This window comes from Fundulus heteroclitus, chromosome 6, assembly GCF_011125445.2.
Source record: "Fundulus heteroclitus isolate FHET01 chromosome 6, MU-UCD_Fhet_4.1, whole genome shotgun sequence".
Classification (NCBI taxonomy): Eukaryota; Metazoa; Chordata; class Actinopteri; order Cyprinodontiformes; family Fundulidae; genus Fundulus; species Fundulus heteroclitus.
The window spans coordinates 3,941,762-3,959,589 of NC_046366.1; the positions used below are offsets into that span (position 1 = coordinate 3,941,762).

Genomic DNA, 17,828 nt, shown 5'->3' on the forward strand with positions numbered 1-17,828 from the left:
CGGACGCGGGTCACCGGGGCCCCACTCTGGAGCCAGGCCTGGAGGTGGGGCACGTTGGCGAGCGCCTGGTGGCCGGGCTTTTACCGGCCACCAGGCCGGTAAAATGTTATGTTTATAGGGGTTATGTTTATAGGGGTTGGACATTTATCCACTCTGGAGTAGCCTATGGTGAGAGGCGCCGAGCTGGAGTAGGCATACTTGTTGCCCCTCATCTCGGTGCCTGCACGTTGGGGTTCACCCCGGTGAATGAGACGGTGGCCTCCCTCCGCATTCGTGTGGGGGGACGGGTTCTGACTGTTGTTTGTGATTATGCACCAAACAGCAGTTCAGATTACCCACCCTTTTTGGAGTCCTTGAAGGGGGTACTGGAGATTGCCCCTCCTGGGGACTCCCTCGTTTTGCTGGGGGACTTCAACACTCACGTGGGCAATGACAGTGGGACCTGGAGGGGCGTGGTTGGGAGGAACGGCCCACCTGTTCTGAACTCGAGTGGTGTTCTGTTGTTGGACTTCTGTGCTCGTCATGGATTGTCCATCACGAACACCATGTTCAAGCATAAGGGTGTCCACATGTGCTCTTGGCACCAGGACACTGTAGGCCATAGTTCAATAATCGACTTTGTTGTTGTTTCATCTGACCTACGGCCGCATCTCTTGGGCACTTGGGGCGGAGCTCTCCACTGACCACTACCTGGTGGTGAGCTGGCTCCGATGGTAGGGGAGGAAGCCGGTCAGACCTGGCAGGCCCAAACGTGTTGTGAGGGTCTGCTAGGAACGTCTGGCAGAGTCCCCGTGAAACAGAGCTTTAACTCCCACCTCCGGGAGAGCTTTGAATACGTCCCGAGGGAGGCGGGGGACATTGAGTCTGAATGGACCATGTTCCGTGGCTCTATTGTTGAGGCGGCTAGTCGGAGCTGTGGCCGCAAGGTTGTCGGTGCATGTTGCGGCGGCAAACCTCTTGAACGTGCTGGTGTACACCAGCGGTGAGGGAAGCTGTCCAGCTGAAGAAGAAGTCCTATCAGCCTTTATTGGCCTGTGGGACTCCGGAAGCAGCTGATATGTACCGGCAGTCAAAGCGGCAGGCGGCTCAGCTGGTCGCTGAGGCAAAAACTTGGGCGTGAGAAGAGTTCGGAGAGGCTTTGGAGAAAGACTTCCATACGGCTTCGAAGTGATTCTGGTCCACTATCCGGGGTCTCAGGAGGGGGAAGCAGTGCAGTACCAACACTGTTTATAGTGGGGGTGGTGTGCTGCTGACCTCGACTCGGGACGTCGTGCTTCAGTGGGTGGAATACTTCGAAGACCTCCTTAATCCCACCAACACTTCTGCCATTGCAGAAGCAGAGCCTGAGGACTCTGGGTCAGGTTCTCCCATCTCTGGTGCTGAGGTTGCCGAGGTTGTTAAAAAGCTCCTTGGTGGCAAGGACCCGGAGGTGGATGAGATTCGCCCTGAGTACCCTAAGGCTCTGGATGTTGTGGGGCTTTGTAGGTTAACGCGGCTCTGCAGCTTTACGTGGACATCGGGTGCAGTTTCCCTGGATTGGCAGACTGGGGTGGTGGTCCCCCTATTTAAAAAGGGGGACCGGAGGGTGTGTTACAATTATAGAGGAATCACACTCTTAAACCTCCCTGGTAAGGTCTATTCCGGGGTTCTGGAAATCTTGGATTCAGGAAGAGCAGTGTGGTTTTTGTCCTGGCCGTGGAACACTGGATCAGCTCTACACCCTCAGCAGGATCCTGGAGGGGGCATGGGAGTTTGCCCAACCAGTCTACATGTACTTTGTGGATCTGGAGAAGGCATTTGACAGTGTCCCTCGAGGGGTCCTGTGGGGGGTACTCCAGGAGTATGGAGTACCAGGCCCTTTAATAAGGGCTGTCAGGTCTCTGTATGACCAGTGTCAGAGTCTGGTCCGCATCGCGGGCAGTAAGTCGGACTCGTTTCCGGTGAGAGTTGGACTCCGCCAAGGTTGCCCTTTGTCACCGATTCTGTTCATAACTTTTATGGACAGAATTTCTAGGTGCAGCCAAGGTGTTGAGGGGATCCGTTTTGGTGGCCTTAGGACTGCGTCTCTGCTATTCGCGGATGACATGGTCCCATTAGCTTTATCAGGGCATGATCTACAGCTCTCACTAGAGCGGTTCGCAGCCGAGTGCGAAGCGGCCGGGATGAGAATCAGTGCTTCCAAATCCGAGACCATGGTCTTGAACTGGAAAAGGGTAGAGTGCCTCCTCCTTGTTGTGGAGGATGTGCTACCCCTAGTGGAGGAGTTTAAGTATTTTGGGGTCTTGTTCACGAATGAGGGGAAGATGGAGTGGGAGATCGACAGGCGGATTGGTGCGGCATCTGCTGTGAAGCGGGTGCTGTACAGACCGTTGTGGTAAAGAGAGAGCTGAGCCAAAAGGCAAAGCTCTCGATTTACCGGTCGATCTACGTTCCTACCCTTATCTATGGTCATGAGCTTTGGCTCGTGACCGAAAGAACCAGCCAAAGCTCGTTAAATTGGACCAGCCTGGTGGCCAATCTTCATTAATTGCACATTCAACCAATAAGAGCAGAGTGTGAAAGTCCAATTAGCAGGGTAAGAGCACAGTTTTGCTCAAAATATTGCAATGCACACAACATTATGGGTGACATACCAGAGTTCAAAAGAGGACAAATTGTTGGAGCATGTCTTGCTGGCACATCTGTGACCAAGACAGCAAGTCTTTGTGATGTATCAAGAGCCACGATATCCAGGGTAATGTCAGCATACCACCAAGAAGGACGAACCACATCCAACAGGATTAACTGTGGACGTAAGAGGAAGCTGTCTGAAAGGGATGTTCGGGTGCTAACCCAGATTGTATCCAAAAAACATCAAACCACGGCTCCCCAAATCACGGCAGAATTAAATGTGCACCTCAACTCTCACATTTCCACCAAAACTGTCCGTCGGGAGCTCCACATCCTCAATATCTGCGGCCGGGCTGCTATAGCCTTTGGTCACTCGTGCCAATGCCAAACGTTGGTTTCAATCGTGCAAGGAGTGCAAATCTTGGGCTGTGGACAATTTGGAACATGTATTGTTCTCTGATGAGTCCACCTTTACTGTTTTCCCCACATCCGGGAGAGTTACAGTGTGGAGAAGCCCCAAAGAAGCGTACCACCCAGACTGTTGCATGCCCAGAGTGAAGCATGGGGGTGGATCAGTGATGGTTTGGAATGCCATGATATGGCAGCCCAAACCATCACTTGACCCCATACTTGTGCTAGATGGGCACATCACTGCCAAGGACTACCGAACCCTTCTGGAGGACCATGTGCATCCAATGGTTCAAACATTGTATCCTGAAGGAGGTGCCGTGTATCAGGATGACAATGCACCAATACACACAGCAAGACTGGTGAAAGATTGGTTTGATGAACATGAAAGTGAAGTTGAACATCTCCCATAGCCTGCACGGTCACCAGATCTAAATATTATTGAGCCACTTTGGAGTGTTTTGGAGGAGCGAGTCAGGAAACATTTTCCTCCACCAGCATCATGTCGTGACCTGGCCACTATCCTGCAAGAAGAATGGCTTAAAATCCCTCTGACCACTGTGCAGGACTTGTATACGTCATTCCCAAGACGAATTGACACTGTATTGGCCACAAAAAGAGGCCCTACATCATACTAATAAATTATTGTGGTCTAAAACCGGGTGTTTCAGTTTCATTGTCCAACCCCTGTATCCCTCAGCTGGCCTGGGAACGCCTTGGGAGAGGGACGTCTGGGTCCCCCTACTGAAGCTGCTACGCAACCTTTGGGAGTGAGAGCGAGCGATAGAGAGAAAGATAGAGAGATAGATAGATAGAAATAAATAATCATCATACCGCCACCTACATACTCCGGTACAGTAGGTGGCGGTATGCACCTAAAAGTTAAATTTGCAATCTGCCATTAAACAAAAAGAAGAAGGTTCAGGAGAGAGAGAGGGCAGAGAATCAGGTCAGTGTAGCTGGGTGCACGTGACGGTAATTTTGGTTGCTTTATGTTCAGTTTTGATCTGTTGAGCCATGTTAAACTTTTTAGTTCTTCTGAGGTTTTTTGTAAATACTTTTTCACCACTTTTTGTGAATAAATCACCTGCTGCACTGGACATCTTTTGCCTGACTGCCTTCTTTAGCCACTTTGGCCAGGCTATCTCACAGAGTGACAACAATCAAAGTCTGTTGGTACAAACCATCTTTCTTTTTTTCATGGGAAAACACAAGGCAAACAAACACAAAGACAAAAAAAATTGCAATGTTCCACATAAGCAATATTAATGAGTGGTGATGTAAAACCAGAAAACAAAGTGAAGCCTTTGTACCCCACCTCTCGCACATGTCGAAGATAAATAGGCAGGAAGAACAAAACACAATTGGTCCGACTTGCTTCCAGTAGACTGAAAACCGGTTTCTCTCTGACTGGTCCTGTGAGAGAAGCAAGACAAACACAAGACAATTACAGGAGGGCTTTGCTCTCTAGTACATTGGTGAGATAAGTCGTTCTCCAAAATATGTCTGCTTTTATGATCACAATGTCAGCAGTTCTACACGACCATGAAGAGCTAGTTAATTTAGAACTCATTTAGCTCAGTTGTGACTGCAAATAGGCTACATGTGAACAACCCCTGCAAAAAGTACAGTGTTACCACTGTTGGATAGTGTAAGAGAAAAAAAAGCTAATGAATATATGAAAAATAAACCCAAGTGTTTCTACTGGGCCCCTCTTGTTGGTCCTGAAACCTGGATAAAGCAGGGAGTTTGGAATTGTGACAAAGAAACATCGTCTGAAGTTTTAAACACATTCAAACGAAGTGAAGTCACACAGAGGCTGAATTTAATGCAGGACAGATGCTGATTTTTATCCGTCTTAAGCTTTAAATTCTGTTATGGAACATGCTTGACATTTTTTTGGAAATTCCTGACTTAAGGTAAGGATTTCCTACACATGGAGACTGACATCTTTCTGACTGAAACAAAGTAAGATTTAAAGTCTGCATTCAATTTGGTCTGTGGTTTTCAATATTGATCAAAACTGTTAAAGAGGCTTCAACATAAAGACTAAACTGCAATCCCCAACTTGATTACCATTTGATTTAAAATAATGTGGTATTATATTAGTTATCAGATTCCATTAACTAAGGTTCACGTATGGTTCAGAGGACTTGTGAAAAAGAATGGAGCGTTAAAGCATGGAAACAGCTAAGTGGTTATTAATGGTTCGGCTGCTTTTAAATGTGCGTTCCTGACCAGACAAAGTTGTTCCCCAAGTTTTATCTCTGGTACTTTTAAGTCGAAGTATAACAGGTCTGGCAGGAAATTATTAACGATGTTAATCACTGGGCCAATTGTGTGCAATTTGTCAGCTAGCTTGTCACTGTTCAGTTCTGACATGCTGTTTTAGAAATATTTGTTCATTTGTTGTTTATTAGCAGAACTGCAGTTTAACCAGGACTACCCTTTTAAATGCATCTAGTCTCTTCTAAACACTTACTCTGTTAATTGACTGAATAATGAGTCACTAGCAGCTCACAGCCTGTAAATTAACCCAACTTATCAATATTGGTAGGTTGTGTACTCTTTCATGCTGTAGTTTATCCTAATATAACTTGGTAGATACTTCATGCTTATTGGTGGGTATATGATGGTAAGAAACTTTAGAGGGAGATTTTACGTTGCTTTACATGGTTGCTTCCTTGTATTCTAGGATTTTTCCTATGCCCCTATTACTAGGAAGGACCAGACGCTAGAAACAAAATCATCTAAATGCTTCTTCAACATCTTTTGTTATAGCCCTGGAAGAGAAGGTTGAATCAACTAAAGTCATCAGTAACTTAAAGCTCAACAAAAACAAAGATAAGACATCAGCCAAAAGTATGATTGGTAGATCTTTAAGCAAATCAATCTCTTAGCAGACAGGACAGTGTTGAATACAACAAATACAGTACCATGAGATGTTCACCACAGAAGATGATCCAGAAGGACAGCAGCATGGAGTAGAAAATACCCTGTCTGATATCTCCAAAAAGAAGCATCCAGGTCCAGTTAAAGCCGACAGAGAACCACTCCACTGGGATGTTGATGAATGTCATGGAGATGCCCAGAGCAAAGATGACCCTAAGGGAAAAGAAACAAGCATGATTGAAAAAAAAAAAAATAATAATTTTTGTTTAACAGAAGAAATTAAATCCATTTCTTTTTAAAGATGAATCTTTGTTCCTCCTTGGCAATAAGATTTCAGCTATTCAACAGAATGAGGTTGCCAGCATCTGATTTCCCTCTTGATGATGCCCATATTTTAGGAGGAGTCCAGACCTACCATTAGACATCCTGATGAATGAGCACTGGCCTTCTCTTGCTGTTATGACCAAGCACGTGAAAAAGTTCTTCCCTTCCTTACAGATTTTTTCAGTTTATGCTTTAACTAAAATGTTTCAGTTTAGACTCATTTTAATATCTTACAACCATGACCCGAGTAAACACAAAATGTAAACTTCATGTCATTTCATTTATTGAAGGAGAGTAATAAACAACATGACAGAAAAAGTAATAGCCCCAAGACCCAATAACTGGTTGTACCACCCTGACTGCCAGTCAGTCTTAAATCTTAACATGCCTGAACTTTTGATACCAGACCCATCACAGAGGTGTTATCCACAAACTTCACAACCATGTTTGTGGGGTGGATAGCACAGCACATGTGTGTGAAGAGGGGGAAGAGAGGAGGGCTTAGGAAACACCCCTGTGGCATTCCAGTGTTGAGGATCAGTGTGGCGGATGTGCATTTCCCCTTCCTAATCACCTGGGGGCTGTTGGTGAAGAAGTCACTGATCCAGAAGCAGAGCGGTGCAGATCCCAGGTTGTGGAGCTTCAAGGCCGGTATGTTCAAATTATGATGTTAAAGGCCGAGCTGAAGTTGGGATGCTGCAGATGAGTCAGGACCACATGAAGTGCCAGGGGCTCACTTCCATTCCTGCTGGAGGCCAGTCTTTCCCGGGCCTTCAGCAGAGACTGCCTTGTGCCGTCTACCCACGGTTTCTGGTTAGAAAACATTCTGATTGTCTGGTTAGGACAGCGTCAGTGCAAAGGTAGATATAGGACAGCACAGATGATGTGTATTCCTCCAGATCAGCGCCTCTTTGAACACTGCCAGTCTGAGTGATGAAAACAGTCATGTAGGCTGAGCAGGCCTCTTCAGTCTGCTGCTGGAGTTCCCAAGCCTCCTGAGAGTAGGTTTTGCATTTTATTTGAAAATCGTGGTTCCAGAGTTTGAAGGAAGATTGGAGAGAAACAGAATCCAAACTGCTTGAGATCCTGTGCGATCTCAGAAGTTGTAGGCCACATAAAATGACGGAGCGGGGTCAGCGGCTGCTGAAGCACGTGGCCTTCAGATAGCTCAAGAACAGCACAGAGCTTCATGGAATGGGTCTCCATGGTCAGCAGCTGCATCCAAGCCACACATCACCAAGTGCAATGCAAAGGTCAGATGCAGTGATGTAAAGCACAGTGCCACTGGACTCTAGAGCCGTGGAGGTGCGTTCTCTGGGTTGATGAAGCGTTCTTCTCCATCTGCTGATCTTATGGATGAGTCTGGGTTTGGTGCTTAAAAGGAGAACAGTACTAATCTGACTGCATTGTGCCAAGTGTAAAGTTTGGTGGAGGAACTCTGAATGCCTCAGCAGACCAAGACATTTTGGACAACTCCACGCTCCCAACTTTGTGGGAACAGTTTGGACATGGTCCCTTCCTCCTCCATCAGGACTGCACCAGAGCACAAAGCAAGGTCCACAGAGACACGGATAAGATAATTTGGTGTGGAACATTGAATGGTCTGCACAGAGTTCTGACCTCAACCTGATAGAACACCTATGGGATGAATTAGAGCAGAAACTAGCAGGCCTTCTCATCCAACATCAGTATGTCACCTCAGAAATGTTCTTCTGGAACAATGGTAAAAATAATCCCATAAACAATCCTAAAACTTGTGGGCAGCCTTCCCAGAAGAGTTGAAGCTGTTCTAGCTGCAAAGGCTGGACCGACATCATATTGAACCTCTATTGATTAGGAATGGGATGTCACCTTTGGCAATATAGTGTATGTCTCAATAGGGTCATATTTGTGAATTTAAAATAATTGTATTGGTCTTATGTGGGATATTGGAAAATGTTTTATGTCATTCTAATTGCAATTTTATTTATTAAGACATGCCGAATAAAGAAGTTAGCAGGAGTTGTCTATATATCATGTTTAGACAAGTCTGTTTAAGGCACTGTGCTGTTACTGCCACAAAATTACCAATCAACACCCCCCCCCCCCCCCAACCCAACCCAACCCAACTCACACCTTCCTGTGACCCGAGCGTTGATATTTACAATGGACTTTAATGACACACTGGCTTTGATTCTGTTACTGAGCAGACAAGCTTTTTATTTTGTGACTAGAGTGTTAGCTGATCATAGGGACCGCCCCTAGGTGGGGGAGGGGTATTTTGCAAACATGTAGTGATATAAATTATCTGGTATTCCTTTAATAAAAAAGACAAATTATGCATACACCCTGGTGTCTGGTTTTTCTCTTCTCTGCAGGGAAATAGTCTAGGACCGTGATCAGGCAGCTAATTTGGGATCTGGTCTGGGACTAGCTGTTGATTCTTTTAAATAGCACATTATAATAACAATATTATGTAATATTGCAATTTTCTGAGGAACTTCATTTGAGGTTTTCATAAGCCAAGTTACAATCATCAATAACAATGGAAATAAAAGTTTGAATATATATCAGTTTAATTAATCTTTTTCATTTTCCAAATCAAATTACTAAAAAATAAAAAACATAAAAAGAACTCTTCAATAAAATAAAAAGCTGAGGTCCAGCTGTATGTGCAATGATAATACACATGTATGTTTATGAGTTGGTATGTCTATAAAAATCCTATTTGTATGTAGCTTATGAGTTTTATAGTGAGCCTTTTTAACCAAACACACATTTCCTCACATCACCCAAGTTTAAAGGGATTCTGTGGTTTTCCATTCTGACACCTTGGTGGGTAAGCGTGGCAGGAACCTCTAGTAAAGCTTTTACAACATAAAAAAAAAAAAAAAAAATCTACCATCCACAAATGGGGCACGACAAGTCACTTCTTGAGAGCTAGCTGGTCATCTGGGACTAAAAGCCCTGAGCTGGAAAGGACAAGTGTGATGAGAGTGAGCATGTCGCTCTGTCTGTGTGGGGTTTCTGCTTAGCTGGTATGTGTGTGCGTGCGTGCGTGTTGGTCCTCAAAGATGTGCAGCATGCTTCTGTTGAGTGCTGGAAGATTTCGTAACATGTTTTACGCTTCATCGGGTGCTTCCTGCGGCACAGATTTCTGCCTTTTTACTGATCCACTGTCCCAGCACAGCAGGAGGTTACGCAAACGCTGGATCCCATGTATGCGTTCATATTTTTATCAGCATAGCATTTAAACATCCTGTTCCAGGCAAATGTGCCCAATACTTGGATTTACAATGTCTGGATAAGGAGTTTTAGACATTTGAGTGTTAGCAGAAGTTGTCTTATATAGCATTAAAATCCATTTCTAAAGTAAAAATACAACATTGCCCATGTTCAGAGGCCTTAACGTGGCCATCCTGATTTCAAGTCTCAACCTGTGGACCTTTAACGCATGTCTTCTTCCCTCTCAAACCCATTTCCTGTCAGCCTGCGGTCAAATTAAGGCCACTAATGCCACAAAGTAAAGTCCACTGTGGTGCTCCTGACCACCTGGCCAGGCATGCAACACCTCAGCCTCGCAAACTGTGGCGATTTCCTCATTAACATTAGCCCCATTTACACTACCCTTGTTAAACCGAGCCGAAACCAGTCTGAGCTTGGATCAGTTAACCAAGCCGAGACGACCATTTACACACCACACTATCCCGGTTCCTTGGTTGCTCCTCGCCTCCTAGTGACGATCTGCGGTACTGCTGCTCTCTGGGATTGAAGGCAGGACTGAGCAAATCAAAATGGCGGCGCCCGTAACATTCACGATGTTATGGTTAGACAGAGTCGGCTTTTGGGACGTGGATGAGACAAACGAATAAGGACTTACAGACGCAGGAAACAACGACAGACGCTGTTCATCACACTGCTAAGCAGAATAATCTCTGGAAATCGTGCGGCACGGTAAGGAAGCTAGTATTATTATGAATATCTGAAATTTGTCTGAATGGAGTGTGAATCGGGACGTGCAGCCAGACACGCCGGAAAACCCGCAGACAGTCAGCTGACTGTAAGGGGATGACGCGGTCTGCTCATGCACTCTTCGTTATCTGATAACCGGGATAAAAAAAAAAAACAGTCCGAGACCTACTCAGGAACAGGTCTGCACTTCCCGTAGTCCGGTTATGTCTAGCGTGGTCCAGTTCAGTCTGCTGACCATTTAAACACCAGAGTTATCTCGGTTACCAAGCTCGGACTGGTCTCGGCTCGGTTAAAAAAAAAGTGTAGTGTAAACGGGCCTTTAGATGCAGATGGGCTGTTTACTAATTAGATGAGTTCTGAATGAAACTGGTAATGCTGGATTTTATTCTGAGTCTCAGAGTAAAAGGAGCTATAAACCAGGCGTATAGTGGATTATAAAAACATGTATTACAGATATTAATATTCTCCCCTAACACTAGTCCTTTCCAAATAAAATACAAAGGGTTGTGTCATGTGATCAGCACAAATAAAGTATACTGGCTCAGGAATAAATCAAGGTTTTGAACCAACAAAAAGTGAAATAAGTGTAAACATTGACAGTAATCCCATAGCTGTCACTTTGTCTGGAAAGACTCCAGAAGTGATTCCTGCAGACTGCTACTTAAAGCTTCCCACATACTCGCGCGAACTCGAGTCTGTGGAAGTCCGGCGAACACGTATGCATAAAGCTGGATCTTTCTCTGTACCTCTAAGTGTTTTATATGTGGCAGCGAACTGAAACACTGAGCTGCTCCACTGAGCTGCTTCAAGCAGGCAGTCAAGAGGACTTGCAGCGTCACAGTCCCTCAGGACTGCAGTGGGTGGAGAGCACCAGGCACTCAACTACCTCATCAAACTTGCTACTATACCATTCCTCTGCTCTGCTAATTTTGCAGTGTGGCAAATGTATGAATTTGTCACAAGAACTGCAGACTCAACGAATAGTCCGTGACTCCACACACAGTATGTGGCTCTCACAATTAATTTAAATCAAATCTATTTTAGTATTTGATTGTAATGTGGTGAAAAGTTAAATAAATACTTCTCCGAGGCCCTTGTAAAGTCCAGTTGAGGAAATGGGAGCCTTACTTTTCCAGGAGGACCGGAGGTCTGGTCATGAGGGTGATCCGTCTCCAGTACCAGATCATTATGATGAGGATGCTGGGTGTGAGAAACGTCTTCATGGCAAACCAAACCTTAGTGAAGCCTCCGTTCTGATGGATGCCCTAGAGAGAATTTCAAAAAGCAACAAACATCTAGTGTTTGCCTTTGGTTCTATACTTTTTCAGCTGTAACATCTAAAGCCAAAACCCATTTAAAAAGCACCAGAAATGGCTGATTGACAGCGTATGAAAGCATTAGACCTACCACAAGACGAATGTCTCTGATCTCCCCAATCCCAATGTTGATCTTCTTGCGCTCGTTGACCGGCAGGCGGATGTTGATGAGATAGTATTTATGAGCCACACTCCCCACCTCCATGAAAGGCAGGGGGTCACAATCATATTGCCGGCCCTCATTCTCAATGGCCTAGAAAACACAACAGGTTACCAACAGGTTGGAAACACTTCCATCTAAAAATCAGCTCCAAAGCAGAAAATATTTCTAAAAAATAAGCAAGGAGAGGCAACTCTGAGTAAAGCTTTAGTAATCTAGCAGCACTCCCATCTGACGACGACAGCAGTGGAGTTACTGTGAGCTGAGTCAGAAGAAATTGTATGCAACTGATAACTGAAATCCAACCCTGCAATCATTCCACATGCTATATCATTGCAGGGGGACAAATGAATAAAATAAGTTGCTGTAAAACCTCAGACATTTCTTTACCTTCGCAGCGGTGAAGTTGCAATTTAGGTTCCTATGTTCAAAGGAATGAGCCATCTCCGTCCACTCGCTAAAGAGATCATCTCTGTAGGCCAGGCTGACATCAATGGTGACTACTGCTCCTTCCTCTGGAAATAAGAATCGTCACGGCAATGATTAACACTGTTTTTAACAATTATACCAGACTCATTTATAATGCCTTACAAAAAGTATTCACATCCTTTGAAAGGATTCCTGTAACCAGCAAACTGCAGACCAATTTGGTTTTTATGCAAACTTGGACATAACTGAAATGGAAGGAAAATTCATAGATCCTAAGAGCTTTCACTAACATCTGAGAAATGTATCATGCCTTTCTATCAAGCCCCAATTATCTAATACAATGAAATACACAGAAGCAAATCAGAGGTAACCTAATAATCATAATTTATCAGTTTGAACAATAAATATGTTGTCTTTGTAGTGCATTCAGTTGAAGATAATTTGAAAATGATTTACAAATTATATACAATTTTTACTTACATTTGACAAAATGTGCCAACTTCATTGGAGATGGGGTTCACACTGAGAATCTGCAGCTAAACTAGTTGGAGATGTACACAAAGACCCCTGCAGCTCTAACAGCAGCATAGTTGGTTCTGCACAGCATTGACTCAGGGCGTTCTGCCAGACACCCATCTCCAGCCCCCCCACTAGTTTTTCAAGGCCTGATCATCTTCGTCACTCAACTATCAGAGATGGCCATAAACTGGGAGGCAAACTTTAAATGCAGGGCAAGTGAAATATCACAACCGACCAAATGCATCAAGGAAGTGCTTTTACAATTCATCAAGAAACACAGAACTTGCTTATTTAAATGTTTCAGTGCAGCAAGAAAATCCATTGATTTTCATATCACCTGCTGGTGGTCAGGATCTTTGAGCATGTTTGAACTGCACAGCAAAATTAGACCTTGGTGACAGATGGCCAAGGACTCTTCAATAAAAGTCCAAAGCTGACACGCCACTTTGGAATGTTTGCTGCTCAAATTGCAAAAGAAAATGTGCGGTTCTACTTGTTGAATACATCACGTGATGCTATACATACAGCCACTCCCTAAAGTGACTGTGGGTGGCTTTTGGCCTGGAGCTGAGGTCATCAGACGGTGCCCAACCTTCAACTATATATTTAGTTACTCTAATATTAAATATTTTTCACACAAATATTTTCTGAAAAATTACTTCTGCCTGCATTTTAATGGTCAGAGTGTCAGTTTTGTACCCCCCTCTGTCCTGGGCCCGGGACAATTCACCCATTTGTCCTCCCCTGTCAGCGGGCGTGCACACACACATTCTCACCCTGACGGTGGTGAGCTATGTTAGTAGCCACAGCTGCCCTGGGGCAGACTGACAGAGGCGAGGCTGCCATGCACTGGCGCCACGGGGCCCTCTGACCACCGCCAGCAGGCAATGCAGGTGAAGTGTCTTGCCCAAGGACACAACGACGTAGACAGTCAAAGCAGGGGATCGGACTGGCAACCTGCTGGTTGCCGGACGAAATCCCTAACCGTCGCCCCAAATCCGATTAATCAATTTTCTTTCCCCTTCCCTTTTTTTTGCAATAAGAAATTAAAGAAATTATTTGAAAAACATGTTTTTATGTCAAGCATTTCATCTCTGAGTTGACCTGTGGCGTAACGATGTCATATGTTGACGTTGGCTGTAATACACAGGAAGTAGTTGTTGCCAACTACCAAGGACCACAGATCAATAAAGGAGCAAGGCTTTAAGAAAAAGAAAAAAGAAAAGAAAAAAACTTGGCACATTCTTAACAGGTGAGTCTCAGAAATGCTTGCGTCTCTTCATAAGTCCATACATAACTGTTGTTGCTTCCAAACCTGTTTTCGAGCGTTGTGGGAGCATTGGAGAAGACGCCAGCAACATAAAACAGCTGATTAGTCATGCAGTTAAACGTTTACTTCGGCCAAACTGATCTGACAAATGTGTTTCCATCTCTTTTTTCAAAAAAAATAAATAAATTTTGCGAAATGTAGTAAGTTAATTCAAATTTTGCCATTTCCATCCATTCCTTCAGAATCAGAATCAGATATACTTTAATAATCCCAGAGGGAAATTGTTGTTTCAGTACAACCGCCATCACATACATCACAAACATTACAGGGGGGGAGATGATTTACTGAGGCCATGCTGCCAAGGACACCGCAGTTTACACAGTGCCCGCACAGGGCGCTGCCCTTGAATCTGTGGAAAGATAGATGCCACAATAGGGGAGAAGAAAAAGGAAAAAAAAAGACAAATAAATCACACCTTATCCTCTCACGGTGCAGTGTGAGATATACGACAAAAAAAAAAAAAACTCTTGCATGAGAAGCACAAATATAATGGGACACAAATAAGCAGAAAGGTAAACATTTGAGACTAGTCGCGTGTAAGTACATCTGTTTTTATAAGCATCAGTCATGTGTGTCTGTTTGGGTGAAAGTGTTTATATATCCGTGAACGCTCTCCAGAGGCCATTGTCCTTGATGTTATCAGCCGGCCAACAGTTCAGAAAGCATCCTCAGATGTCAGTGGGGGAGGATGTAGCAGGGTGGAGCTCTGAACACTCTCCGCCATAACAATCCAGGAGTGACTAGATAGGGAAGGCATAGTCCAAATACTTTATTTATTATGAGGACAAGCTGCACTGACTTTCCCGACAGAAATAGCGAATCGAATATTCCAAATTAGTTGGGCTGTTCCGCGTTTCACTTCCAGATTTTATCCCATCACCCCTTGAGTTCAACCACCGAAGCCAGTCTGCATACCAGGACATCCAGCTTTTCGGCTCTGCTCCTACAACATCCGGGTCTGTCCATTCACCGCCTTACTGATCGCGTCATATGCAGCCAGTAGACTGATCAAGGCCAAATGGCTACCGACATCCGCTGTATTTGCATCAAAAATCCACCAAATCCAATAAGTAGAAATCCAAGTATCATGAATCCAAACATGTAAACTTTCCACGCTCAGGAATGACAAGTCGAAAGACACACCTTTTTCCATCCAAGAATATAGAGTGTATCCCACAAAATGAGTCAAATCGGGACCGGACGGGTCCCCCATTCGTTGCCTACTTGTCGAAAACATTTGATCAATAGCATTGTGAGACCAGCTTACCAGATCCATGGTTTTCAGAGTTCGGGTGATATGAAGAAAGTGCTCAGAAACACAAGACATAGCAGCAGAAGCAGGAGAGGGGGGAGGGGGGTGAAGAGCTGGAGAGCAGAGAAAAAACACGACCGACCTTGAAGAGAGACAGAACAGAAAAAGTATCAAATGCGATACTTCAAAATGTGCATTAGAAAACATAGATGGAGACACGACTAATGTTACACAGGGTCACATATCAACTATTTACCTGAAACTCATTCATCTGTTATCAGACAGGGAGAGAAGGTCTAACTGACACGCACGGCTAGTGCTGGATCTTTATCATTTGGACTCATTGTGTGAATTAAGAGTTTTTACAAAGTAAATACTGATTGCGCTACATGTGACAGCGTCACGTTGAAGGAAATATGGCAAAGCACTGGTCTCCCAAAGTACCCAGCAACTCAGCACCTCGTGTTACTGTTATAAGAATTATTATTCTGAAGTCACTATGGCCCACTCGGACAGAGGAGGCCTGGAGACCTGATGTCTGTGTATAAGATCCACTGTTGCTGAGTGCAAGGCTGAATGCTGCGTAGATACTGTGCAGCATGGTGATTGTCTAGGATAAACTGTCTTTGTTATGTCTCAAGCCAAGGTCACTGTGCCGTATTAGGGGGAGCCGAAAAGCGAGACAGGCAGAGACAGGGCAGACGCAGACTGCAGCGGGACCGTGGGGTGCGATTACTTTCCATCTATGTGATCTCTGCTCTGTTTCTCAATAAAAGTGTTGGAACTTTATCACCACCGTCTCCTCATTTAGTAAAGATGGGAACTCAGTTATTATTGTTTAGAATTCCATCCACAGTTACTCACAAAGATAAAAAGATGAATTAAATAGGACTGTAGCATCTGGCAACAAGATTTGTCTGTGGACTCGGCTGACTCACTAATTTGTTCCGTCAGCCAGCCAGCCTGTAAACAACTCAGGCTCCTGACACATTTCCAAGTCAACGATCTTTGTGACTAGGCTAACACTCTGCATGCAGTGTTTAGACAAGCTGAAGCTCCAACAATAATTACCCACTTTTACCAAACATTTTACCAAAAACATTACACTGATTTTACTTGTTGGAATTTTTTGTAAACCTTTTGGAGTAAAACACACTCTTTTCTAAATTGCCATGATTTTCATGTTGCAATAGTTTACCATTTAAACAAACCGTTAGACCCTCTTCCCAGGATAAAATCAGGATCGGATTTTGACTGTCATCCTCTTTAATCTCATCCTTCAGGGTTCCAAGTTCTGAGCCAGAGTACCAACCAGCTTTTTGTCTTTTTACTCGATCCTTTCACCAAACCAGGGTATCTATCCTCTGATACAGTTTAGGTGAAAAACAAGGAAATAGAGAATACAATGCAGGGCAAGTTTGTATGATGTTAGCAGGTCTTGGTATCAAAGGTAAACAACCCAAACTGACTAGAAAGGCCCCGAGAAAGGGGTAATAAAGTAAAAAATCATGGTGTTATTTTCGACCAAGACATGTCATTTAAATCCCATATTAAACAGGTTTCCAGAGTTTCCTTTTTTCACCTGCGGCATATCGGTAAAATTAGAAACATTCTGTCCAGGGGTGATGCTGAAAAACTAGTCCATATATTTGTTACTTCAAGGGTGGACTATTGTAATTCTTTACTATCAGGAAGTCCACAAAATGCAGTTCAAAGCCTTCAGCTGATCCAAAATGCTGCAGCAAGAGTTCTGATGAAAATCAACAAGAGGGATCATATTTCTCCAATTTTAGCTTCCCTTCATTGGCTTCCTGTTAAATCAAGAATAGAATTTAAAATTCTTCTTCTAACGTATAAAGCCCTTAATAATCAAGCTCCATCATATATCAGAGATCTGATTACCCCGTATGTTCCTAACAGAGCATTTCGCTCTCAGACTGCAGGTCTGCTGGTGGTTCCTAGAGTCTCTAAAAGTAGAATGGGAGGCAGATCCTTTAGTTATCAGGCTCCTCTCCTGTGGAACCAACTCCCAGTTTTGGTCCATGAGGCAAACACCCTGTCTACTTTTAAGACTAATGTTAAAACTTTCCTTTTTGACAAAGCTTATAGTTAGAGTGGCTCATGTTACCCTGAGCTACCTCTATAGTTATGCTGCTATAGGCTTAGGCTACTGGAGGACATCAGGGCCTATTTTTCTCACTCTACTGATTTCTACTATTTTCCAGTCTTCTCCAGATTTGCATTGCATTACATTAAATTGACTGTTGTCATTTCAGCTTTTAACTTTTTGTTCTCTCTTTTTTCTTCATAGTAGGTACACCTGGTCTGGTGTTCTGTTAGCTGTGACATCATCCAGGGAAGACAGATCACCCGCTACTACCATCCAATGTAGAACAGATTATTGGATCAATGTGTGCTTCTGTGCTTTTTTGTCTCTCTTGTTGTGTCTCTGCTCTGTCTTCTGTAACCCCAGTCGGTCGAGGCAGATCACCGTTCATTCTGAGCCTGGTTCTGCTGGAGGTTTTTCCTTCCCGTTAATGGGGAGTTTTTCTTTCTACTGTTGCTTCATGCATGCTCAGTATGAGGGATTGCAGCAAAGCCATGGACAATGCAGACGACTCTCCCTGTAGCTCTACG

General features: G+C 44.2%; 1 protein-coding gene across 4 annotated transcripts in view; it reads right to left on the reverse strand.

The window, feature by feature from the left end:
• The window catches only part of LOC105919238 (protein wntless homolog), a 49,935-nt gene that overhangs the window by 14,797 nt on the left and 17,310 nt on the right, over positions 1–17,828 (reverse strand). For all 4 annotated transcript variants that reach the window (XR_004931185.1, XR_004931186.1, XR_004931187.1 and 1 more), the window contains exons 3-7: positions 12,052–12,176; positions 11,593–11,754; positions 11,314–11,450; positions 5,955–6,123; positions 4,337–4,434 (exon numbers count right to left, since the gene is read on the reverse strand). Coding sequence is in view for 1 of the 4 variants with exons in the window: in XM_036137883.1 (XP_035993776.1) it covers positions 4,337–4,434; positions 5,955–6,123; positions 11,314–11,450; positions 11,593–11,754; positions 12,052–12,176 (691 nt within the window). In the remaining 3 variants the exon portion in view is untranslated. The remainder of the gene's footprint in view (positions 1–4,336; positions 4,435–5,954; positions 6,124–11,313; positions 11,451–11,592; positions 11,755–12,051; positions 12,177–17,828) is intronic.